This window comes from Oreochromis aureus, linkage group 12 (genome assembly GCF_013358895.1).
Source record: "Oreochromis aureus strain Israel breed Guangdong linkage group 12, ZZ_aureus, whole genome shotgun sequence".
Taxonomy (NCBI): Eukaryota; Metazoa; Chordata; class Actinopteri; order Cichliformes; family Cichlidae; genus Oreochromis; species Oreochromis aureus.
Window position 1 is genome coordinate 28,359,840 of NC_052953.1, and position 24,603 is coordinate 28,384,442.

At 41.4% G+C, this 24,603-nt stretch overlaps 1 protein-coding gene across 3 annotated transcripts in view; it reads left to right on the top strand.

Annotated features, from left to right (window-relative positions):
* dock5 (dedicator of cytokinesis 5) overlaps positions 1-23,776 on the top strand; it is a 38,917-nt gene extending 15,141 nt beyond the window's left edge. For 2 of the 3 annotated variants that reach the window (XM_031731269.2, XM_039620709.1), the window contains 40 exons: positions 57-199; positions 364-489; positions 622-746; positions 2,981-3,079; positions 3,308-3,380; positions 3,503-3,606; positions 3,864-4,044; positions 4,391-4,488; positions 4,588-4,677; positions 6,039-6,139; positions 6,271-6,405; positions 6,499-6,610; positions 7,019-7,089; positions 7,318-7,424; positions 7,563-7,699; positions 9,719-9,814; positions 10,006-10,104; positions 10,411-10,581; positions 10,693-10,793; positions 12,347-12,405; positions 12,655-12,809; positions 12,963-13,048; positions 13,437-13,593; positions 13,728-13,768; positions 13,849-13,939; positions 14,074-14,196; positions 14,526-14,615; positions 15,142-15,246; positions 15,528-15,669; positions 16,730-16,811; positions 16,923-17,007; positions 17,180-17,266; positions 17,390-17,566; positions 18,970-19,053; positions 19,141-19,278; positions 19,522-19,694; positions 19,848-19,992; positions 20,188-20,347; positions 20,558-20,676; positions 20,807-23,776. In XM_031731269.2, coding sequence (XP_031587129.1) covers positions 57-199; positions 364-489; positions 622-746; positions 2,981-3,079; positions 3,308-3,380; positions 3,503-3,606; positions 3,864-4,044; positions 4,391-4,488; positions 4,588-4,677; positions 6,039-6,139; positions 6,271-6,405; positions 6,499-6,610; positions 7,019-7,089; positions 7,318-7,424; positions 7,563-7,699; positions 9,719-9,814; positions 10,006-10,104; positions 10,411-10,581; positions 10,693-10,793; positions 12,347-12,405; positions 12,655-12,809; positions 12,963-13,048; positions 13,437-13,593; positions 13,728-13,768; positions 13,849-13,939; positions 14,074-14,196; positions 14,526-14,615; positions 15,142-15,246; positions 15,528-15,669; positions 16,730-16,811; positions 16,923-17,007; positions 17,180-17,266; positions 17,390-17,566; positions 18,970-19,053; positions 19,141-19,278; positions 19,522-19,694; positions 19,848-19,992; positions 20,188-20,347; positions 20,558-20,676; positions 20,807-20,908 — 4,570 coding nt within the window. In that variant the 3' untranslated portion in view covers positions 20,909-23,776. The remainder of the gene's footprint in view (positions 1-56; positions 200-363; positions 490-621; positions 747-2,980; positions 3,080-3,307; positions 3,381-3,502; positions 3,607-3,863; positions 4,045-4,390; positions 4,489-4,587; positions 4,678-6,038; positions 6,140-6,270; positions 6,406-6,498; positions 6,611-7,018; positions 7,090-7,317; positions 7,425-7,562; positions 7,700-9,718; positions 9,815-10,005; positions 10,105-10,410; positions 10,582-10,692; positions 10,794-12,346; positions 12,406-12,654; positions 12,810-12,962; positions 13,049-13,436; positions 13,594-13,727; positions 13,769-13,848; positions 13,940-14,073; positions 14,197-14,525; positions 14,616-15,141; positions 15,247-15,527; positions 15,670-16,729; positions 16,812-16,922; positions 17,008-17,179; positions 17,267-17,389; positions 17,567-18,969; positions 19,054-19,140; positions 19,279-19,521; positions 19,695-19,847; positions 19,993-20,187; positions 20,348-20,557; positions 20,677-20,806) is intronic. The other variant, XM_039620708.1, reaches the window with a different exon arrangement.
* Positions 23,777-24,603: the final 827 nt, after the last annotated feature.

The following is a 24,603-nucleotide window of genomic DNA, read 5'->3' on the forward strand; positions in this document are numbered from 1 at the left end:
TTATTTTTTTATTTTTTACTTTTATTGTATTGTCACCTCTATATTTTCCCTCTCAGGATAGCTATGGAAACCTACATCCGTCAGAGGCAGCTCATCATGTCTCCGCGCATCCCTTCTCGAGTCATAGGAGAGAACGAGCCCCTCACAGCTGTCTTCAACAAAGTCATTGCCACGCGGGAGGTCAATCACAAAGGCCAGGGTAAAATGAAGTGCTCACAGACAGTGTGTTCCCCTGTGATTTTAGAGGGTTGCTCAAAATTGACTTTTTTTTGCTTTGAGGAAAATAATTGATGTGTGAGGGGTCTGCAAGGTGTACGCTTCTGCAGTCTGCCTCATTGAATTTCTTTACATGTTTGCTGGCAGGGCTGTTTGTGACCATGAAGCTTCTCCCAGGGGACCTTACCCAAGTCAGGAAGGACTACCCCCACTTTGTGGACCGCAGCACAGCTATCGTCAGGAAAATGGGCTTTCCAGAAATCATCCTCCCTGGTGAATTAAAGCCTTTGTTGATGGGCAATTCTTACCATGGTCATGCTCATTTTAATTGCTCACAAAGCTGTGACGAACTTTTTTTGTAATTTCTCAACACAACCTTCTGATCGTCTTTTATCCCTTGTCCAGGAAACGTGAGGAATGATATTTATGTAACCTTGCTACAAGGAGAGTTTGACCGTGGTAAAAAGAAGACCCCCAAAAATGTAGAGGTCATACTGAGTGTGCACGATGATGAAGGCAATCCCATGGAGGTAAAATAGACCAGTGAATGAAATTAAAAAAATAAAAATAAAAATCTTTTATTGAAAAAAAAAAAAAAGTAATTTAAATTGAGCTTAATCCAGCTTACTGAATGGCATCTTTTTATAAGTCATATAATTGTGACAATATACATGTAACCATGGTTCTGGACAGCCCTAAAGATAGAAAAGTGTTCTACAACAATCAACAATCAGAAGTTCTGTTTTGTTTCTATTTAGTAAACACTAGTCTATAAAAACTGGAAAGCCCAAAGCACAGTTCACTTGCTCAAGTTGCCCCATACCTCTCTGTTAGAGATTATTGATGAGATTCACCAATAAATATGGCCTAATGTGGATTTTGTAAAACATCATTTGGAGTTGAAGCTTGCTTCGTTGCTTCCAGCTATTTGCAGAATTCTTTCCATTGGTTTAATACATACCTGCAGCTTCCATGTGAGGGTCTCCAGAGTGAGAGTTGTCTTTCCAATGCAATGATATGCATGATAACTTCATAAGTAGCAGCTATTCCTGCTGCAGACAATCCTGTTTTACAGTTAAATAATTTGTTTCTCATCTTTAGTCTTTAGCTTAATCAGCTGTTTGTTCATTTTTATTTTACTGTTGGGAAAAGGCTCTTTACTCTAGTCAATGTTTTTAAATGAACCTATTTGTGTAGCTCTATAGTGTGGTAGTTTACACATTCGCTTTGCAATTGAAAGGCTGCTGGTTTGACTCCAGCTGGATACACAAACCCCTTCAGAGTTGCTTCAAGACGAGCATCTGGTGTAAAAATCTGCCTGCATATGGTTGTGGCGTTGGAGCAGCCAAAATATAAATTTCAAGCTACTACTTAAATATATTCAATTCAGTTTTATTTATATAGCATCAAATCACAAACACAGTTGTGCCACAGAGCTTAATAGTCTAAGGTAAAGACCCTACAATAATACAGAGAAGGCCTAACATTCACACGACCCCCTATGTGGAAGCACTTTGGCAACAGTGGGAAGGAAAAACTCCCTTTTAACTGAAAGAAACTTCAGGGAGAACCAGGCTCAGGGAAGGCCAGCCATATGTCACGACTGGTTGGGGGTGAGGAGAGGGATAATATATGAAATGTAGGGCTAATTTGATCGCAGTGCAACTGATCTGTATTTCGTGCAGCAAGTCTGACTCGTTTCCTGTGGGTGCTGACTTTTGTCACCGATTCCGTTCATAATTTTTATAGATGGAATTTCTAGGCATAGCTCGGTAGTGGAGGGTCTCCTTTTTGGTGGCCTCAGGATTTCATCTTTGCTTTTTGCAGACGATGATGTGTATAGTGGTGGTGGGAATGAGAATCAACACCTCCAAAGTCTGAGGTCATGGCCTTAGTCAAAAGAGTCAAAAGATGGTGGCGTGTTCACTCCCAGACTTCCTCAAATGGAGGATTCGAGTGTCTTGGTGTCTTGTCCAAAAGTGATGGGAGAGTGTAGCATGAGATTGACAGACGGATTGGCACCACGTCCTCAGTGAAGCGGACACTGTATTAATCTGTTGTTAAAGCTAAGCAGACAATTTATTGGCCAATCTAAGTTCCTACCCTCACCTCTGGTCATGAGCTCTGGGTAGTGACCGAAAGAATGAGGTTGCAGATAAATGAGTTTGCTTCAAAGGGTGGTAGGGTTCTCCCTGAAGCAATAGGGTTAGAGTTCAGTCATTTGAGAGGGACTTGGAGTAGAGCTGCTGCTCCTTAACATTGAAAGGAGCCAGTTGAGGTGGATCAGGCATCTGATTAGGATGCCTCTTGGAAACCTCCTAGTTTTGGACAAGTCCTACTAGGAGGAGGCCCTAGGGCAGAGCTAGGACTCAACAGAGAAATTATATCTCTCAGCTGGATTGGAAACAACTCGGTGTCCCTTGAGATGAGCTGAAAGAGGTGGCTTGGGTGAGGGAAGATGGGGCTTCGACTATGACCCAAACTCAGATAAGCAGCAGTGGATGAAGAGAAGGAGGGATCTACCAAATTATTAAAGCCAAATCGTTTCTTAAAATCCTTTGGCGGGAGACCATCCGTATTGCTGGATCATTATCTAACTGATAACTGAAGTTTGGTAACTCTGTATTGATTACATGTAGCAATTTTATGTGCTTGGCTGTACTTTAACCAAAAAAGAAGAAAGTCAGAGACAATTGAAAACAGCAGAAAGAACATTGAAGATGTTCCTGTCATGTAAACTAATCTCTTCCTTTAATGTCTTTAGAAAGCCATATTCCCTGGAGCTGGTTACGATGGCATAACAGAGTACAAGTCTGTCATTTACTACCAGGTGAAGCAGCCTTGTTGGAATGAAACGGTGAAGGTAAGCTCACAGCAAGCACCCACACGAGCAGCTCTGTGCCGTCATGTTATCTAATGAGATTTCTTTTCAAAATGGATTTGCTGTGGCTCAATTTATACAATAATCTGTAGGGACTGCATTGGTTGAATGTGCTATATGTAAATCTCCCACCCGCATTTGTTCCATATGTATAATCCTGTATTAGCACATTTCCTAATTCCAGTACCTTTTTTTCTTTGTCCTTGCAAGGTGACAATTCCCATTGAAGACGTGTGCCGCTGCCACTTGAGGGTGATGTTTAGACACAGATCCTCCCAGGACTGTGAGTGACTGTGCCTTATTTGTATGACAAACACCCACGTGTAATGCTGCCACCATGTTAAACACAGCTAGTGTGAGTGTTCTTGGATGAGTTCCCGTCTTATGCTCCTGTGTGCCCTTCAGCTAGGGACAAGTCAGAGAAGCCCTTTGGCATGGCCTTCGTTCGGCTTATGAGAGGAGACGGAACCACGCTGAGAGATGGCAGACACGATCTTATCGTCTACAAGGTATTGTTGCGGTATGATGTATAGGACAGGATGCTTTTCATATATTTATGCCGTGTTAAAGGTAATTCATTGAGCTTTAAGATAAGCAAGAGAATGTTTATTGCTTTTATCTAATTATGCAAAAAGCCTGTCTTGAATAGCTGACAGTGGGTAGATGGATTATGCATGAATCTCTCCAGAGTCAATAAATATGAAATTAGATTTCCATTGATCAGTGAAACCACATGATTCATTCCCTAGTTTCTGACTTTTCTTAGGTTGACGTGAAAAAAACAGAGGATGCAAAGGTTTATCTCACCTTGCCAGCAACCTGGGCGGAAGTGGAGGAGAAGGAGAAGCAAACGGGAAAGCAGTTCCACCATTCAGGAGTCATTCCTGTGACTAAGGACAGCTTCCAGCTTGCCACACTCACCTGCTCCACTAAACTCACTCAGAATGGTACCATCTGGCTCATCTCTTATTTTTTCTGCCACCCTTCCAGCCTGTCATAATGAAAAGATGTCCTGTCACAAGTGGTGTTTTAAGAAATGAAACAGCTTTGTTGATGGATAGCTAAGCATACTGTCATTTGACCTCCCCGCTGATTGCTTTGAAATGAATGAGAGTGATCCGTGTTGCTAATATTTCGCTGATGTGTTGATGCTGTCTGATGCATTTCTGATTCAATTAATGCTGAAATTTCTGCCTTTTAATGTGCATTACATTAAGTGATGTGGTAACAGAGGAGACGTTGCTCTTGCAATTTTTTTGTTTGTTCATTTGTTTTCTCCCCTTTCTCCTTTAGTGGATCTACTCGGCCTGTTGAACTGGAGGTCTAACACTGAGGATCTTGACCAGATTTTGCAAAGACTCATGGAGGTGGAAGGAAGCGAGATAGTTAAAGTATGCACAAAAATGTGTTACATTAAATAAATTGTCTAGAGTGTTTTAGAGAACTGTGTTTAATGGCACTGTTGTAACAGGTTTTTGTTTAATCCACAGTTTCTCCAGGACACTCTCGATGCCCTGTTCAACATCATGATGGAAACCTCAGAAAAGGACACCTTTGACACTCCGGTGTTTAATGCCTTGGTTAGTCACAGGAGCTACAATCGCATATAGCCTAATATTAGGATTCTCATCGGTTTAAAAGCACAAACACAATTAAAAAACACTCCATAATTGGGATCAACCTATTGCTTAATCGCAGAGGTGTGAAATAAACCTTTTCATAATCCCATCAGATTAAACACAAATCAAATGTAAATGATTTAACCTGATTAGTGGCTTGCTGAGATCTTCCTGTCAATGTCCTCTGGCTACCCAATGACAGGCACCGTTGTTGCTGCAGTGAACAAACTGTACAGTATATGTGTCCATCTTTAGTCAGCTGATCAAACCACGTCAGAGACAGTCGACATTCTTGTCACTTTGTTTTTTCATTTATGTGGAATCGCAGAATCACACGCCTGAAATGCCCAATCAGAATTAGGGGAAAAAAAAAAAGTTTGCATGGAACAGCAGCCAGTGTCAGTATGTGTTAATTCCTACTGTTGAGTTTCAGTTTGCGTTCCCTCAGCCTGAATCAGTTCACAGGGAAGAAAAATCAGTCATAATAATAAAACTGAACTGATTTTACAAGTTTACTTTTTTTTTCTCCCCAAATTTAAATTCATTCTGAAATTTACAAAAATTGGGTGAAAGTTGCTGCGATCACCAGCCTTGATGATAAATGCAGTTCCTGTGCCTGCTTCTTAAAAGCCACCCGGTGTTTTTGGCTTTTGAACACGTATAATGCCCCAGCGTAGTCCATGTCCATCAGAACTGCTTGCGAGATGATTGATCCCTACCCCCGCAAACACACACACGCACCTTTTCTTTTTTTTTGATGCCTAGATTGGCAAAGCAAGGTCCCACTGTTTATTATTACTGTGACTCCTGAAAGCAGCAATCTGACTTTCACACCCAGGCGATGGTGACAGAGTAATTGGGGTTAAAACTTTCTCGTCTCTCTGTTTTCTTCCGTTTGTAACATAACTGAATCTGGCACTTCTCGTGCAAACAGCTAAGTGGAACGCTGTGAAAGCCTTCTAGGACACACTGTATGAAAATGTGTGTTGTCGTCTCTATATTTAAATCATATCATGCCTCCCTCTTTTCTGTGATGGCAGACTTTTTGAAATGTGGCCATTCATAGCAGCTTTGAGCACATTTGCCTCTTGATGTTTTTCCGATTGTTTGAACTAGTAATTTTTTACCAAAACCTGGCACTTGGTGTGAAGTAGTGACTGTGCGATGCTCTGTTTGCATTAGCGCCTACTTGATACAGCCTTTCTATAACGTTAGAGGAGTGAACAACTTTTCATTTACATAAAATGATAACCTTTATGAACTGTTTAAATCTGCACAGGCTTTAGTTTTATTTCCTCCTTGTTCTTTTTGCTTTTATCCAGGTATTTATAATTACTCTTATTGGCGACATCAAATTCCAGCACTTTAACCCCGTCTTGGAAACCTACATCAACAAGCACTTCAGCGCCACCTTGGCTTACGTGTGAGTCCCCATTCTATATTTATACTTTTAATAGCTTGTGCTGTTTATTCTTAATTCTTTCAGCTCTTCTTCTCCTCCCACACCGTAATTACCCCCTTAGACCTTAATGTCTAACTGATTCACTTTCTCAGGAAGCTAACCGGGGTGCTTAACTACTATGTGGGCCATGCTGAAGAGCCCGGCCTGACTGAGAGACTCTATGCCGCACTCAAAGCTCTCAAGTACCTGTTCAGGTTTATTGTACAGTCCCGAGTCCTCTATCTCAGGTACGAGAAGCACTGCAACACAAGAATCCCCTCAGCATTTCCATCATTCCGAGGGTGGCTTCTTGTGTTTTAATGGTGGTGTTTTTTCCGCAGGTTCTATGGGAACAGCGAGGACGGAGACGCTTTCTTCAACTCCATCCGCACCCTCTTCCTCTCTTTCAACTCTCTCATGGACAGACCGCTGGATGAGGGAGTAAAGATAAAGGTACACTGAAGGTGTTTGTGTGTTTAGGAACTAAATATATCACGTGGAAGCACTTTATAATTGTATTTATTTATTTTTTTAAACCAAAAAGCCATTTGTCTAGCTTTACAATGGAACTAAAATGCAGCTGGTCAGACTTTATGAAGATATTATTTTGGTTTTTGGTCTCTATTTTTCCGCTGCTGCTGTTCAATAACTGCAGCAATCCAGCTGTGAAAAATGTGTTACACTGTTGTACACAAGTTATGGAGGAAGCTGTACAAATTAACTGCAAAATAATGTGAGCTCTTTGCTGGCGGGCTCGGTGAGGTGAGGAAAAAGCTCAGTTTAAAAGCTTGTTTGACTAGAGAATAAAAATCGTCTCCAGTCTTCAGCCTGATGAGACCTGATTCTTTGCTTTTTTTTCAGGGGGCTATATTGAAATACCTCCCCAGCATCATTAATGACATCCAGACTGTGTTTGATCCTGTGGAGCTCAGGTAACTCTCCAGAGAGTTTGCACAGCGGGAAATGATAATTGCCTGTCTACGTGCAAATTGTCATATTTACTTCTGAGCAAAGGAGGCGTTTTTCCTCAATTCTTGCCGCTGTAAAATCAACCCGTCGTGTGTGCGGCTCATTAGTCCTCTGTGACTATAATTACTGGATGTGAAATGTGAATAGCATTAAAATTGTCACAGCTGCTCTTTTGCCTCTTTTTCTTTCAGCGTTCTCCTCGCGAAGTTCATCGAGAGCATTCCCGACTCTCAGCTCGTGCGTCAGAAGCTTGGTTGCATGTGTAAAATGGTGGAGAGTGACCTTTTCAGGCAGCCAGGTAGGAGTCCTTGAGGCTCAAAAAAAAAAGCCCGTGATGACATTTCGTACGAGATGAAAGAGGAAAAACAACTTTTACACTTGCGTACAAGTTTATTAGGTTAAATCCATTAACGGGAAATGCGCCGTGTTCCCTCAGAGTGTCGAGATGTGCTTCTGCCGCTTGTTACCGATCAGCTGAGTGGGCAGCTGGACGACCACTCGACTAAACCAGACTACGAGGCCTGCGTCCAGCTGCTCAGCACAGTGCTGGACAACCTGGACCGCAAAGACGTGGTGAGGCAATTACTACTTCATGTCCAAATTACCGTAGGAATTATCTCGTCAGAAATGAGGTGGTCGATACGAGCTGCCAAAATTCAATTTATCCACAGAGAGCGGGTAAAGAGCTTAGGTATCCATGGGGACCACAAAGAAAAACTGCTGCTCTTTACCATCACAAGGAGCCAGTTGGGGTGAATTGAGCCTATTTTTAGATTTTATCTTTGTACTTTTAACTGGGGAAAAAGGCCTTAGGCAGACCCATAGCATGCTGGAGGGATTATAGATCTCATCTGACCTGGAGGAATCTGCGATCCTCTGGAGAAGCTGGAGGATGTAGTTAAGGATAGGAATGTCTTGGCTGCTCTGCTTACCCTGCTGCCACTGTTGTGCTTATCCAAGATAAGCTGTTCAAAATGGATGGATGGATGGTTAAGTGGAACATCTAGTTATCCCAGTTTGACTTTTACTTGCCTAGGTTTTGAAATATTGCTCTCTAGTGACTTTTTTCCTCCCCCCCCTCCACCCTATTATACCGGAGATGAATGGAATTTCCTTCTTTGATGCTCCAGCTAGAAGAAAAATGGCAGTCGCATCACTTCCCACATAGGTTGTCTGGATAATCCACAAACCTACATTTACTAGTGTGAAGTCTACCTTCTAACCTTAATAAACATGAAAAATATTTGCTGCACATAAAATAATTTCATCCTTGTTATTTTATACCTAAAGAAAAACAGCAGACCACAACAGACCAGCGACCTGCCCATATTCACGAGTTCCAAAAATAGAGCTATGTCAAAGGATGATTCAGCACAAGCATGACAGAGTAATAAAGTAGAAAGCAATAAATTCAACAAATCCCACTGCGGTATCTTTTTACTGTTTAGATGAGAGAGCCGGCTTCGTGTGTAGCTTGGTGATATGCAAACTGCTGCTGAGTTTACACTCAGCTTTGTGGTCACAAATGTAGCCAAGCTGACGACGTGGTGTCAGTAAATTTAGAGCTGAATCCAGTAAGACGCTAAAAACCTTAGACCTGGCAGTCTCTTATAGGCTCTACACATTTGTTTTTATTTTTGAAGTGCTTCTAAGTTTTCTTGCCATTGCCAAAAAGCATAAATTAATCCTGATTAATTCAGTTTGCAACTTTCATGCAATCTGGTAAAAATCGCAAATCTGGAGCCTTCTACATGTATACAAAATGTACATTAACCATTCATATTCATAATCCAGCCACTAACCACGTGGATTTATAACAGGAATTCAGACATTCCCCCACAAACAGGGACATAGTTGCTGCAGGACAGCAAAATGACGTAGGCGCTTGGCAGCCTCTCTTTTATAAAGGATTATAACCAGAATACAACCCGATGGCAACCAGTTGAGTTGAGTTCCAACTCTGAGCTCATTGGCACCGAATGACTGTGATTAGCTGCAACGTGCTGGCAGCAGTCTGCTATTATTCACAAGCCTTCGCCAGTTTGTCTGAGAGTGATTGCAGTCAGCACGAATCAGGCCGCGATGGTTTGGAGACAGATTCCACCAGGCAACCAGAGGTCACACGGAGGTTGAGGTTGTTGCACTCTCAACCACCTGAAGAGCAGTTAGTTGCCAGAACTACTTGTTGGTCAGAAACGCGGGGAAAAAAATGGACGACCACAATTTTTTTTTCCTCTTGAGTTTTTACTCTAATATGACTAAAATCTGGACATATCCAGTTTCTGATAGAGAAATGCTTGACAACTGGAACCCATAGATCTTATGAGTCAATCCACTAATTGATTGAGTTATTATATTTTGTGTGTGTGTGTGTGTGTGTGTGTCTATTTTAAAATTAAATACTGCGGGCACCGCAAAGGGAATTTCATTCATCTCCACTGTGTTATAGCGGGGACGGCACTGTCAAAGCTGAGTATTTCAAAAATAATGAAAGCGCCGCTGTTAACAGTTTAACAAAAAGGGATTCTGTCAGTCTGTGACAGCACGTCTGCGTCGCTGGTAACGGTGCCTGAAGCTGTTCTGTCTGCGCAGGGTCCAACCAGGGGGCACGTTCAGCTGATAATGGAGAGGCTTCTTCGCAGGGTTAATCGCACTGTCATCAGCATGGACCGATCATCTCCTCTCATTGTAAGACGTGCTCATATTACAGCTGAAATGTGTCCTTGACAACCACATTGTCAGCATTGATTTTAATATTAATGGCACTGACATCAACAATTGCTATATATATGTAGCTGAATATGTAAAATATATGCTGAAAGTGTCTTTTTTTTTTTTCTTACCTTGAAAGACATTTGACTGTGTCTCTCTTGTGGCAGGGTCACTATCTCGCCTGCATGACGGCGATCCTCAAACAAATGGACGACATGCATTACTCCCACTACATCAGCACCTTCAAGACGAGACAGGATATCATTGTAAGTGTCTTGGTTCCTCCCCTCTTGGCTACAGCTTGTCCTGAAGCATCTCATCAATAACAGGCTTTAAACCACCCAGGCCACTTACTGCTCCTTAAGAGAATATTGATTCTAGACATTTCATGCAGTGGATTAAGCACGCATGATGAGGATGTCCGTGGGCCTTAATTAAGCCGTGGGACCATTATGCGTGACTGACGTGTAGTTGCAGCGCTGTGAATTTTTGGGTTTTTTTTAATTATATTTCTTTAAAGGGCTGGAGAGCAAACCCATGCAGTAATGATTTCATTGTACTTTTGACCCAAGGACTTCCTCATGGAGACATTCATCATGTTTAAAGACCTCATGGGAAATGTCTTCCCCGCTGACTGGATGGTCATGAACCTGGTGCAGATGGGAGTCTTCCTCAGGGCCATTAACCAGTACTCGGATGTCCTTAACAAGTTTTTCCTGGACCAGGCACATTTTGAACTCCAGGTTAGTCTCGTCCTCCTCCTGCTTCAGTAGAGGTTACATTCTTTATTAAACACAAACTCGAAATCGGTTAATTATGGTATTAATATTTGAAAACCCTGCTTCCCCTCGCAGCTGTGGAATAACTACTTTCATTTGACCGTGGCGTTTCTCACTCACAAGACGCTGCAGCTGGAGTCCTTCTCTCAAGAAAAACGAAACAAGATACTGAACAAGTGAGACCATTTAGTTTTCATCAGACAGGTTATTAAAAATAACAAACAGATTGTGCGTTGTGTAGAATGTAAACAAAAACAGAGTGCGTTTTATAATTGGCTAAATATGGAAGAAAAGCATATTAAATGCTGAAGAATTAACATGTTTTCATTTTTATTTTTAATACGCAATACAGGGAAAAAAAAAGACTGGCATCACTTATGTTTTGAAAAGTCCTTATTTTTGAAAGCACATATGTTTTCTTCTAATGTAACCTGAAATTGATTGGAAATCTTGTAAATGGCAAATAATGATTAATGGAATAATTCATCATAAATCATTTATGAATTTTTTAATGGAGTATCTACAAAGGCATACATTGGGCCTCATTAGCAACCATTACTTCTGTTCTCCTGTGGCACATTGTGCTACCGAACTCAAGTTTATCACATTAAAAGACTGATTAATCATTTGAAAACCCCGTTCCTATTACGTCCGCTGTTGCACTGATTAAAGAAGTGGTAAATTTGGTTAGTGGTTCGGGCGGAGAATCAGGCTCTGCGGGTCAAATTATAGTGCTAAAATGGGCCAAAAAAATCTAAATCTAATGTTCTTCTGAAACTCTCAAGTTCTAAGAAATAAAGGGTGACCTGGAAATTCAACAGTATGTACCACTCCATTTAAACAAACTGGTTTTAGTGGGAAGCCAGAGTACCTACACGAGTTCGACAGATACCTTGCAGGTCCTTATCTGCCAGCTTCTCAAACTTAAAGAACAAGAGAGTTTTTGATTCAGTTTTATTGATATAGCGCCAAATAACAGCAACAGTCACCTAAAGGTGCTTTACATTGTACAGACCCTACGGTAATACAGGCCCAGCAATCAGATGACCCTTTATGAGTAAGCACTTGGCGACAGTGGGAAGGAAAAACTTCCCTTTAACAGGAAGAAACCTCCTGCAGAACCAGGCTTAGGGAGGAGCAGCCATCTGCCACAACCGGTTGTTGTTGTTGAAGTGAGGGAGTCGAGACATTAGACACACTGTGTCTACAGATAATTAATAACTGATAATTAAATGCTGAGTGGTGTATAAACACACAGAGAGTGTAAAAAGGTGAGTGAAGAAACACTGAGTGCATCATGGGAATCCCCAGCACCTCAGGAGGGTAACTAAGGGGGCGGGCTTTAAGGGTCACCTGATTAAGCCCTAACTACTGTATATGCTTACCAAAAGAAAAGGTATTAAATCTCATCTTAAAATTAGAGAGGATGTCCATCTCCCGAATCCAAACTGGAAGCTGAAGGCTCTGCCTCCTATTTTACTTTTAAATACTCTAGGAAGAGAGTAAGCCGCTCTATTGGGGTGATATGGTACTATGAGGTAGGATGTGGTCTGATAATTATTTGTTCTATTTTTTGTTTTCCTCGTACAATCTTCAGTTAAATATAAGATTTAAATGATGTGCAAATGACTGCATTTTGTCATCATTTCCTGTTTGCACACCTCTTATGCCACTTTTGTTGTGGTTTTAGAGCATATTTTAACAACGCTTTGATTGAATTTTGCTGCAGATACGGAGACATGAGGAAGACTATTGGATTTAAGATCAGAGATATGTGGTATAATCTCGGTGAGTGTGCTGGACCATCTGGTAATGCTTTTGTTATCACAGAGTTTGTGGAACTGTGTATTCATTGCCTGCAAGTAATGCAAGGGGAATAACAAGACAATATTTTTTATTGTCCGGCTTCATATTTTGTTGTTGTTTTGTTTGCCACATTATTAGATTTGTCCTCTCTTTGTTGAGAATGAAGATGCTGTTTATTGCCTCCTCAAATAACACTGATATTTCTGTGTGATCATGTTCGTTGTCCCTCAGGCCCCCACAAAATGAAGTTCATCCCAGCTATGGTCGGACCCATTCTGGAGGTCACACTAGTGCCTGAGCCCGAACTGAGGAAAGCCACCATCCCCATCTTCTTCGATATGATGCAGTGCGAGCACAACTTCAGCCCTGGACACACGTTTGAAACGGTGAAAATCTGCCTCAGAAGTTCACCACTTTGGTGGTTTTTGTTTGAATTCTGCGAAAGCTGCTCCTGGCTAAATATGACATTTGTGATGCTTGTGTGATGGTGGCCTGGGTTACTTTATTTATTTTTTTTAATTCTCTTCTCATCTTTGCAGTTTGAAAATGAATTGATAACGAAATTGGATCAAGAGGTAGAGGGAGGCCGAGGGGATGAGCAGTACAAAGTCCTGCTGGAGAAAACGTAAGCCAGAGGAGCAGATCAAACGGCAAAGATTTCTTTTACCCGAATCTGTTTAAGGAGTACACCGCACTGATGAAAAACACTGATTCTTTCTCAAAAGGGGATTCACATAGGATTGCTTCAAAAAATAATACAAAGGCCTTTCTGATTGTATTTTGATTCGGCTCTCAAGGAGCCAGAAGAGCGAGGTAGTCTGTTAGAATTGTAAGCAGTGTCTAATAAAGAGATGTCTCTCAGGGACAGAGTGTACCATTCAGGAATAATAAAGCAAATTTTATTGTGTTGGTCAGGAAGACAGTCGGGCTTTAGCAAACTGATGAACTAGAAATTTACCTTTACTACTGAAGAGTGGTCTATAAATGAGTTTTGTTTTGTTGGGTATGTGTAGATTATTGGAGCACTGCAGACGCCACAGATACCTGTCCCAGTCAGGAGAAGAGCTGGCTCTACTGCTGAGCAGCCTGCTGGAGAATCTACTGGCGTACCGCACCATCACACACGATGAGAGTCCCGAGCACCGCATGAGCTGCACCGTCAATGTGCTGGTATGCCCTCTGCCTATATTAACCAAAGGTGTAACGCTATTTGCAATATAAAGCAATCACCTGTGCAAATAGCTTGAAAGAAAATGTTTAAAGTAAAAGCATCAAATTTTTCCTCTTTTTTTTCCTTCCTGCAGAATTTCTACAAAGAGAAGAAGAGGGAGGACATTTACATTCGGTGAGTCAGATTGAGACGTAAAGCTATTGGTTTGCAGGCTAATAGGCTAGCTGTGTCTAACCGCTGTGCTCTTGTAACAGGTACTTGTACAAGCTGCGAGATTTGCACCTGGACTGTGAGAACTACACAGAGGCGGCCTATACTCTGCTGCTGCATGCCGAATTACTGGAGGTCTCTGACACATCAAAGCGTTTTTTTTGTTTGACAGAGAGATCTTTTTTAAAGTCTGAGCTGTTTAATCTTTCTCAAGTGTGCTTCTAAATGGTGAACTGAATGCTTATTTATGGTTATTTGCTTTAACGCAGTGGTCCGACAAACCTTGCGCAGCTCATCTGATACCTCGGGGAGACGGGGAGCATGTGTGGACCCAGCAGGAGCTGAAAGAGAGGCTCTTCCAGGAGATTATATGTTACTTGGACAAGGGCAAGGTGATTATTAGCTGCTCTACATGTGAGCTGTTGTCTTAGCATAAGGCTTAAACCACTCCAGAGAAGGTCTGTTCTGTAAGTCAACATTGGCAAACTTCTCGGGAAGTTGCAAAGGCAACAAAAACACAGACCCAGCCACAAGACTCTTGAGTTGTGACAGCGTTTAGGCTTCTCAGTGGTTGGCGCATGAAGCATCAACCGTTATCCCCCGAAGCTGTGAGGTAGGGGTTTTTACCGAGAACAGCAGGGGGAACCAGATGGCGAAGTATACCTTGTGTTATGTTTACAGTAGTCCCTCTTATGACCGAGTGGTGCATGTGTCTTCTCAGATGTGGGAAAAGGCCATTGAGATGGGCAAACAGCTGGCCAAGATGCACGAGAGCCACATGTTCGACTTCATGGAGCTGAGCCAGCTACTGGTAAGAAGAGAGATGCTTTAGAATTGAGTACTGCAAATAAAGCACTGTGATTACTGAAACCTCAGAGAAAGTCACCTTCATAAACAGATAGGGAAAACAACTGATATAAAGTGCAGACTCTCATTGTTTATGGCCTCATTAATACTAATTTAAATGAGCGTGATGACAAGAATTATGTGCCAGCTTGTTCGAGGCTGCAGCCGGTTCTCTGGGAAGGGGAGAAGAGAGTGTGTGCGGTAACCTTTTGCTCAGCTCATTTTCACTCCGACAGCGTCTGCTGATAGTGTGGAGTTTAATTTGATTATGCGCAATCTAGTTATAAAGTCTCTCAGTGTTAGTCATTTTGTATATTTGTGCTTCAGAAGTCTTTTCTCGAAATTAGGTAAAAGATAATGAAAGTTTTGTTGCTGTGGGGTTTTTTTTTCAATGCTGTTATAAATGGTTTTATTTTTGTAACCGCTGTTAGTTTAATTTCAAAATACTGTCTTTGAACTGTATTTACAATCTTGTTTGGCTTGTGTTACAGAAAAAACAAGCCGAGTTCTATGAGAAAATAATGCATGCGATGCGGCCGCAGCCAGAGTATTTTGCTGTTGGATATTATGGCCTTGGATTCCCGTCCTTCCTCAGGGTAAGAAAATGAACACCTCTCTCAATAAATAGAGACTTAGGAAAAACCCTTATGTACCCGTTGCTTATGCAGTGAGCTGGCTTTTTGAAAAATGTCTCGGGGCAATGTGCAATAATGCCGATAAAGGTTATTGGCTTTCTGATGACACAAGAGAATGTCAGCACGAATACAGCATCAGACGTGCACACCTCTCGTATATCCTGGAAAATGAGGTTGATCATAATTCTTGCTGCTTATTGACTTTCATTTGATGTGTTACACAATTACACTTTCTGCTGCAGAATAAAATGTTCATCTACAGAGGCAAAGAGTATGAGTGGCTCGAGGACTTCAGCTTAAAGCTGCTCTCTCGGTTTCCAAACGCCGTGCGGATGACCAGCACAGCACCCCCTGAAGGAAACATTAGCAACTCCCCGGGACAGTGTATCCTTTAATGATAAGAAAATGCTTTTAATTCATATGTCAGCATTTTTGGACATGGAGTATTGTGACCCACCCCTTATTTCTTCATATTTTGCTTCCAAGAAGCCAGACTTCCTTGTGATTTCTTTTTTTCTTTCTCTTTCTTTTTTCTTTTCTTTTCTTTTCTTTAAAGTGGTCTTCAGCCATAGTTCTGCAGGCCTTATAGATGTCTTTCAAAGTTTTTTCTTTGGAAATTGGCTGCTTTTTCACCCATTTTCAGTCCAGTTCTTGTATCTGACCATTTTCAGAGGAATGCTAGTTAAGCTACTTAACCTATGAATTATTTAAGCTTAAAAAATGCCACCTAACTCAAGGGATGAACCATTATTGTGGGGCTAGATTTCAGCCCTTGGTGTTGAGGATCTAGTTAACATTGATGAAATTATGAATGCAGAAAAGTTTAATCAGAACGGGAACGGCTTCATTTTGTAGCATGGAAATGATCTAAAACAAACTATCAATTAAGTAAGTGCAAAAATCTTAATGGATTGGCCTCGTCAGAATCCCGGCCTCAATATCCCAATATTAGTGAAGCAGTGTGGGATCATCTTGACAGAGAACAAAAGGCAGAAAAATCCAAAGAAAAGAAGAACTATTTTACTGTTTTACGAAAGCTTGTTTAAGAGAGTGATTGTGCAAACAATTTTTTGCCTCACTGTATCTATTCTGTATTTCTGTAACAAAAAAAACAACCCAAAATCCCCCAAAAGATCAAAGCAGGTCTAGCTGAAGATTCACAGACCAATGCAGATGCAAGAACCAATGTTTATGTCTGATACCTTCATTAAAGCTTTAGCTTTAGCTTTGGTCCATGGCTAGTTAGCACATGTTAGCATGCTAACAGAGTGTGTTAGCACTGGCACTGTGAGAGTTCTTTTCTTAGCTCAGGAGTACAACCTTAAAAAATGGCCGTCAAAAAATGCCAATTAAGGCAAATCGTAAAACCGTACTGAGTTTGACTTGTTTTTGTTGTCTCTGCTTTTTCACATTGTCCCTCGTCTTATCCTTAGCTGAACTTCAGACATCCAGTGCTTTACTGTCAAGCCTGTTCTCACTTTGCCGAAGCAGTTTAAAGACAAGGGGGTTCCAGAGCAGATATTAAAGTGCGTAACAGAACACTTAAAGGCTGATTTATTTTCCCGTGGCTATCTTGGGATTTATGGTTCCCTGGGCAAAGCGCTAACTCAACGCTGTCCTTCCCTGTTCTTTTCCAGCTATTACAGAACCAATGAAGTGGACCAATTCCAGTATTCCAGGCCCTTCAGGAAAGGTGAAAAGGACCCAGACAATGAATTTGCGGTTAGGACTTTTTAAATTTACTTTAAAGCAATGACTCATATGTAAGCATACACTCATAAATTAAAAGGAGGTGGAAAAAAACACTGTGTATGCACATGCCGCACCTCAAAGATTGATAAAGACATGAAAACGTCAGCCTTTATATTTTATTGTTATTTATTCTCCCCTATAGACCATGTGGATCGAGAGAACAACATACATTACGGCCTATCGCTTCCCAGGGATTCTCAAATGGTTTGAAGTCAAATCTGTCTCAATGGTAAGAACACTGGACTAAGCCTTGACGCTCACACTCTGTGTTTGCTTGCGTCGCATTGTTTGGTTCGCTAAAATTTGTCCTAAAATACACTTTATTTTTAATGTGTGTCTTTTTAATGCACAGGAGGAAATCAGTCCTTTGAAAAACGCCGTAGAAACCATGGAGAAAACCAACGAAAAGCTGAGTAACCTTGTGCAACAGCAAGCATGTGATCGCTCACTGTCCGTCAACCCACTGTCCATGATGCTCAATGGCATAGTTGACCCCGCAGTCATGGGTGGCTTCTCCAACTATGAAAAGGTCTTTTATTTTTAAATTTAATATGACATTTTCTCTTCAGATTGCTTTTTTTTTTTTTTTACAGACAAATAATTTAAAAGGGATTTTTATTTTTATGTAATTGGGTCATCTTATTAGGGTGGAAGCTTTGTGGAAGTTGTCAAAGCAAACAAAAATGGCTTCTGTACAACAAGCAGATAAAACGCTTCACGGTGAAATACTGATTCCCAACAAAGACGTCCTCAACACACAGTCTTTTTTTTGTTAGATGTATTGTTTTAATTATACCAGTGTAGCTAGTGTGTATAGGGATAGTAACTTTTGGCATGGATCGCAAAGAACAGCTCGTGCAGTACTGTGAATGCAGTTATATGGTCATTAACTAAAGTAACGGACAGATTCAACTCTAATCTGATGATTGAATTAAAGGAACAGCAGTGCTCATGGAAAAGTGCATCACAGAGAACATACTGTCCTCTGAGAAAACATGGATTGTGATGCATTTCACCTTGTTACAATACTTCTCATTGTTAGGCTCATCTCTGCATGAAAGGGTAATTATTTCTGTGTGTTTTTGAGCATTCCAGATATCACATCAACAAATGAGAAGTCAGTAGATGGAAATAAGCTTTGTCATTGTGGCTTTAGTCACATAAGAACTCTTTAAGATTTTCACCGTGGGAACAAAAAACGAACAAAGAACAACAAAGTCATGCACGACCCAGATGACAGGAAACAGAACTTCATAACAAAAATGATCTTTTGAATCCACCTGTGTATTTTGTATCTCTGGTGTAGGTGGTGGTGTACAAATACTGCATGTGCACATGTTCCCAGCTTCGGAAAAGTGTCTGGCAGGCTGTATGAATTGTTCATTTACTGTGACAACAGAAACGCAAATTGTACAAATGGGGAAAAAGGCTACTTTTTTTCTTTTTCAAATTGAATATGTACAGTGCACACTAGAAGCCACCCTTTACGTCCATTAAACTACAGTAGAACAGTGTCTCACTGCTTCTCATTGCAGACTGCATTGTTTGCTGAATTGGTTTCACGTCGCTTGCACAGCTCTTAACTTATTTTTTTTTGAGCCAGAATATAAAGCATTCAATCGACCAACTACTGCCAAAGCCCTCTAATAAAACATAATTAATTCAACTCCAAACAATAATGGTGAATTATAATTTCTAAATCCTTTTTTTCTCCCCCACTCAAAACTTCTGGCTGGCCTGTTGCTTGTTATGAGCTACAAGATTGTATTCATAAGTATACCACTGTGGCCTCTTTGCCACTCTTTGGAGCTATATTCATTGTAGCTAGCAGCTGTATTTTAAGTGACAATGCTTTAACAACACAACAACAAGAAATAAAACAAAAAAAAACCCCAAGTTGCCCAATTTTCATTCTGGTGCCATTCTCTGCAGGCTTTCTTCACAAACGCCTACATCCAAGCGCACCCGGAGGACCGTGAATGCATTGAGGAACTTAAACGCCTCATCGCCCTGCAGGTAAATCCTTCGCTTGTCATTGGCACTGACACGGTATCCATGACAGCAGCGTTCTGTAACACTTAAGTGCTCCTCTCCCCCCTCCAGATCCCTCTCTTGGCAGACGGAATTCGCGTCCACGAGGAGAAGACAACGGAGCAGCTGAAACCCTTGCACAACCGCCTGGTCACTTGCTTCCAAGACCTTCGGGAGAAAGTGGAGAAGCAATATGGCGTCATAACTTTGGTGCGTTGCCAGCTCAAAAACTCAATTTAATGTAAGAGGGTGCCAACTTAAGCTATTGGCCCTCTTGCCTTCCTATCAAACGGCTCTCATTCAAAGCAGAGTGTACATTATATTAGTGCAGGACCATAAATCTTCCTTTAGCCAATCTATTGCGACCCGTGTTTTGCCTGTCATTGTGCTCCTCCCCTGCCAAGATCTCCTCTCCTCCCCCCAATGACGCTTAATCCCATTTGTGTGTCCCAGCCCTGCTCTCTCACCGAGCAGAAAAAGAGTCGCGTGGGCTCGGTGGTGATGCCCTACATCCTGCCCTCCACCCTGCGTCGCATGTCCACTATCTCAACCGTCTCCAATGCCTCCTCGGGCCTCTCCAGCGGCTCTGCTTCCTCAGACGGGCCCTCCTGCCTTTCCTCCCAAGAGTCAGTCCCAGCATCCATGCGCTGTTTATTTTATCTACCTTTCCATCCTGTCTAGACATTGCTTACTTTTAAAATGAATTTTGTTTTCCTTATTTGGAAAAAAAAGTGCACTGTCTGTGCATCTGATTGTATATCTGCTTCATTCACAAACAGTTCCTTGTTGTCCCGTCCCAGCGATCGCAGGGCGTCTGTTCTGTCCCGCTCGGATGAAGACAATAGGATTGCTAGAAAGAACAGAAAGGAGTGGAGTGTGAGCAAATCCCAGAACCTCCTTGAGAGGCAGTCAGATGGAGATGAGGTAAGGCCTTATGCCCAAGAACTATTTATACACTTCATATTTCTTCTGTTATTCTTATTCCCCTGTAACGTGCACTAAACGAGGTACTTAAAAAGGCCGTGTTGTTATTGTGTTAAGTGTTTTAGCTGTGAATCGGGAGCAGTCCCGTTGTGCTTAAATGGTTTTGCATTGTTGTGTTTTCCACTTTCATTCCAGACTCCTCCAGAGAAGCAGCAGAGGCCCAAGAGTTTACAGCTGGGAGACCGCCGGCTTACCCTCTCCCTGTTTCAGGGTGTTTCATCTCAGCTCAGCCTGTCTAACCCGCTCAGCCCTCTACCTGCCTCTCCACACACACCGCAAACACCGCGCAGCTCCAGTATGTTACCCCCCTCCCCTCCAAAAAAAGTCAAACACTGCATGTCATCGTTTTATTTTCTCTTAAAGTTATGCCTTACACACGCAGAAACAGGAGGGCTCCGTTGTGTAAGCACATTCTGGTCTGAAGCCCTAATCAGGTCACACATACACCTCATATTCACTGATGCATGTGGCCTGAAAAGCTTTTATTTCCTCTCTCCTGTCGTAGGTTATTCATCACTTCTCGCTGACAATGATGTCAGTACCATTGACACCCCAGGGACTCCTCCACCCATGCCACCAAAGAAACACCCGCATGAGATTGACAACTCCAGGTTTTCTACAGAGGTACGTCTGCTCAGAGAAAATAACACCCCCCTCTACAAATACATATTTAATGTCATGTAAACGCTAAAATATTCAGTTTTTATTTTTATTTGAAGTCCTAACACGAGCTCTTTTCTCTCTTTCCCCGAAGTTTTCGCCTCCGCTCCCGATGAAAATTGAGAGCAAGCCTCCTCCACCGCCTCCAAAGGCACGGAAGTCAATGTTCCCGTCTTATGAGCACCCCCCCCAGTAAGATTATTACCCCCCTAATTCTCTGATTTGGCTGTGATTTTAAAAACACAGCTTCATTTGTGGCAGAGTGGAAACCCCACAGCAAGGTACAGATTGCAGGACCATCAGTTTTTCAATGGGAAGCATATTTCTGATGCAAGTCGATTATAGTTCCTTTTAATTTTGTTGTTAAGCTGCGAGGAAGTTTAGGTGTGGGATTACTGTCACAAGACTGTCATAAGGGTACTAATGTGCAAAAAATGGATATATGATTTTCAGGTACAGGTTTTAATTCTTTTTAGAAAAGACACTTTTTTTCTTAACACAAAGCGAATGTGGTGAACAAGGAATGATCAGTGTTGTAATGTTATATTTTATTTGTAGACTAGTCAGCCACAACATTTAAACCACAAGCAGGAGAAACGAACACTGATCATCTCATTATAATCCAGCATCCTGCTGGGAAGTTTGGTCTTTCGTGTGGATGTTAATTTAACCAGAAACACCAACTAAAGCTGCTGCAGACCAAGCACAGCTACCCATGGGAAAAGCAGCTGGTAGCAATGGGCTCTTTTCCTACACTGCTCAGGACCTACTTCAAAGCATCCAAAACGGCCCGAAGCATTGACCTGGCCTCCAAACTTCCCAGACTTCAGTCCTATGAGGCATCCACAAAATGCACCAAAACCCACAGGGGACAAAGGATCTGCTCCTGATGTCCCAGCGCCAGACAGCACAAGACATTCTGCGTGGTCCCCTGTCAGTGGCCTGAGTCAGAGCGTCATGAGGGGAACCTACTCAGAGCTGGTGGTTTTAATGTTGTGGCTGAACAGTGTGTGTGCTTATAGAGTGACACTGGATGACTCATTTCCCCTCTAGCTGTTTACCAGCATTCCATATTTGAACAGTAAAAAGCTGCATTAGATTCATATCAAACTTGATTGAGAGCAGGGAATACAATGTACAGAATGTAGTTATTGTTTGTTGATGGTGTCTAAACCACAATGTTTCAGAAACACTGGATGGCATTATTGAATGTGCTGCAGATTATGTGTTTGTTTTGATGCTGATGATGAACTGAATACTGTAACCCATGCATCCAAACTAAACTACATCATGTTGATGGTGAGGTTCAGTGAAAGGACGTTTTGGAAAATCTGCTTATTTCCACTGGTTAGGAGACAAGATCATAGATGCCACTCTTGTACCTCGGTGTGTACTTGGAGCACAGACTGTGTATAAAAGATGAATGGCATCACTGATTGGTTTGTGATTTTTGTATTTTTTGAAGCCTCCAATTTAGCTTTATGGCTAAACTCATGACAGCTTGCATTTCTGGAACAGGAAGTGACCATATTTAGGCCACTGAGTGTAGTGCTAAGTTATCAGCTAAGCTGCGTCCATGGGTAAGATGAAAATATTCCAGGAAATTCCAGTAAAAAAAAAAAAAACAGCAACACCAGGTCCATGTCTGCACTGGAGCCCAGCAGATATAGACTGATAGCAACATTTGGTGATCTTATATTCTAATAGATCAGCTGACATAAACAGATTTGTTTGTTTCAGTTTCGGCCAACTCTTCTCGGATCAGCTGGTTTCATTTTTGTAACAGTTCAAATGGCTGCTGCCAATAGGGAAGTACACTCTAGTGAACAAACTATGCAACATTAACACTCACAGTGTGACTGAAGGGTGTTTCTGCCATGTCCGCTTTTTTAAATGTTAATTCATTGCCTTATTTATATCCTGATACAAATAGATAGTATTTGCTGATAATGTCGACCTACCAATGAATCAGTCAGGCTAGTCGGCAAATCTCAAAGCAACCGTGCCCTTAACTCCCAAAACAAGTATTGTACCCGGCTGTAAACATTCACTTCATCTCTGGGTATTTTTACACAAGAGTCTATGTGCACTGGCTCACTTTTGGAGCCAGCTTCAGGTGATCTGTGTTTTTGCACTTCCAGGTTGTTGCTTGAATTAAAGCCAAAAGGTTAGCTTAGCTTAGCATTAGACATAGAAGGCACAAAAATACACCTGTCATCTGTAAAGCTCAGTTAATAAATCAAATCACAAAACTATAAGAAACTTTTGTTTAAAGATGACATTGTGTGGCAGTCAGAAATAAGACCAGAAAGTTACTGCTATTGGCCAAGAGATACTCATTCTGCCACATGTAAAACACAACGTTTCCCTCTTTTGTGAACAAATCAGAATATTTTATTAATCCCAGAGGAAATCATGAGATCTGAATTGTTTCCAGTCTGTAGGTCTTTCCAGTCCTAATGCTAAGCTAACTGTAGGTTATAGGTTGTAGGTAGTCTCTTTCTCTTGTCAAGAGAGTAAATGGGCAAATTTTCCAAACTTTCTAACTGGTCCTTTAAAGAACCCTAAACGCTATGTGCTACAAGCATAAATACCTCTGAAGTTCACTTTAGTTTGATATTTCAGTTGTGGGTAGATTTTCTTTTTTATCAATTAATTTTCAAGTAAATTATTGCTATTTTTTTTAATTGAGTATTTCCTTAGTTTTGCACACCCAGTGTGTACAGACGTGGTTTATTTTGAATGCAGTGTAATTTTTAGTATGATTTCAATATATGCTTTTTTCCTGTGCGCTGTCAAAATGTTCTAAAAGAAACGGTATGTGCAAAATCTCTGCATGTAAAAGTGCTTTAAGAATGATAGAGTTGAATCTCTAGTTAATTTGCCAGTGTTTTATTAAATTTACATTGTTTTTACAAGGGATTAACTTCTTTTGTACAGTGGAAATTCCTTAACGTACATCAAAGACGTTTTATACAAACAATGCCTCAAGAGATATATGATGATCTTTTTTATGAACAAGCTGTTGTTGACTTAACAGAAATAAAGCGGTTTCTGAAATGCCTGCAGACTCCCTATTTTTCTCTTTTTTTGATGACAATGATTATTTGGAAAAAAAAAAAAAAGCTGTCTTCATCTTTTAGCCGCAATCTTGCCTCCATACAGAATACAGATTACCCTCTGTACCCTCGGTGGAAACACAGCACTCACACAGACAGTTATCGGGATGCTGTTGATGGCGTGAAAAAAATTACCCACTCAAGCTCAAAACATCAACAAACTAGACACAGAAGTGGTGACCTATGCATTTCAAACACAATTAGAGTTGGTGTAGGTAAACGATACTTTGCTTTAGCTCACTGGTGCATAGGCTGGAGAGGATTTATGTGTGAAAGCAGGGAGGACTTTACGCAATTCTTCTAGGAGTTGTGTGATGGTGCTGGTGTTGCTAATCTGTATTGTTAATGGCCTCTTCCTTCCTGTTGGATAGTGAGGTGCGGGGGTATCTTTCTCCCTTCAAGTCTCATGGGCAGTGGACATTTGAAGGGATGTTCACTCATGCAAAGGAAGCAGCGTAATAACTGCCAACTTTAGCTGGATACTCGGGAACATCTCCATGGAAACAACCTTATAATGTAACAGGTTTACGGCTTAATGCTGTAACAATTCCAAGGGCAGAAATCACAGCAGCATTGTTCCTTTCTGTTGCAGACGTCTTTCCAGTCTCCTCTCACCTGACTTACAATCCAGTGGCACGTCTGAGTGTCTGAGTCATTCCACAGTCTGAGGTCACTCACACAATTTCCATTTCCTTGAGACAGCACTCAGTCGAAGTTTGAAACATTTTTTTCCAGAACACAGTTGCAAACTCTTACACTTCATTTATCAGAC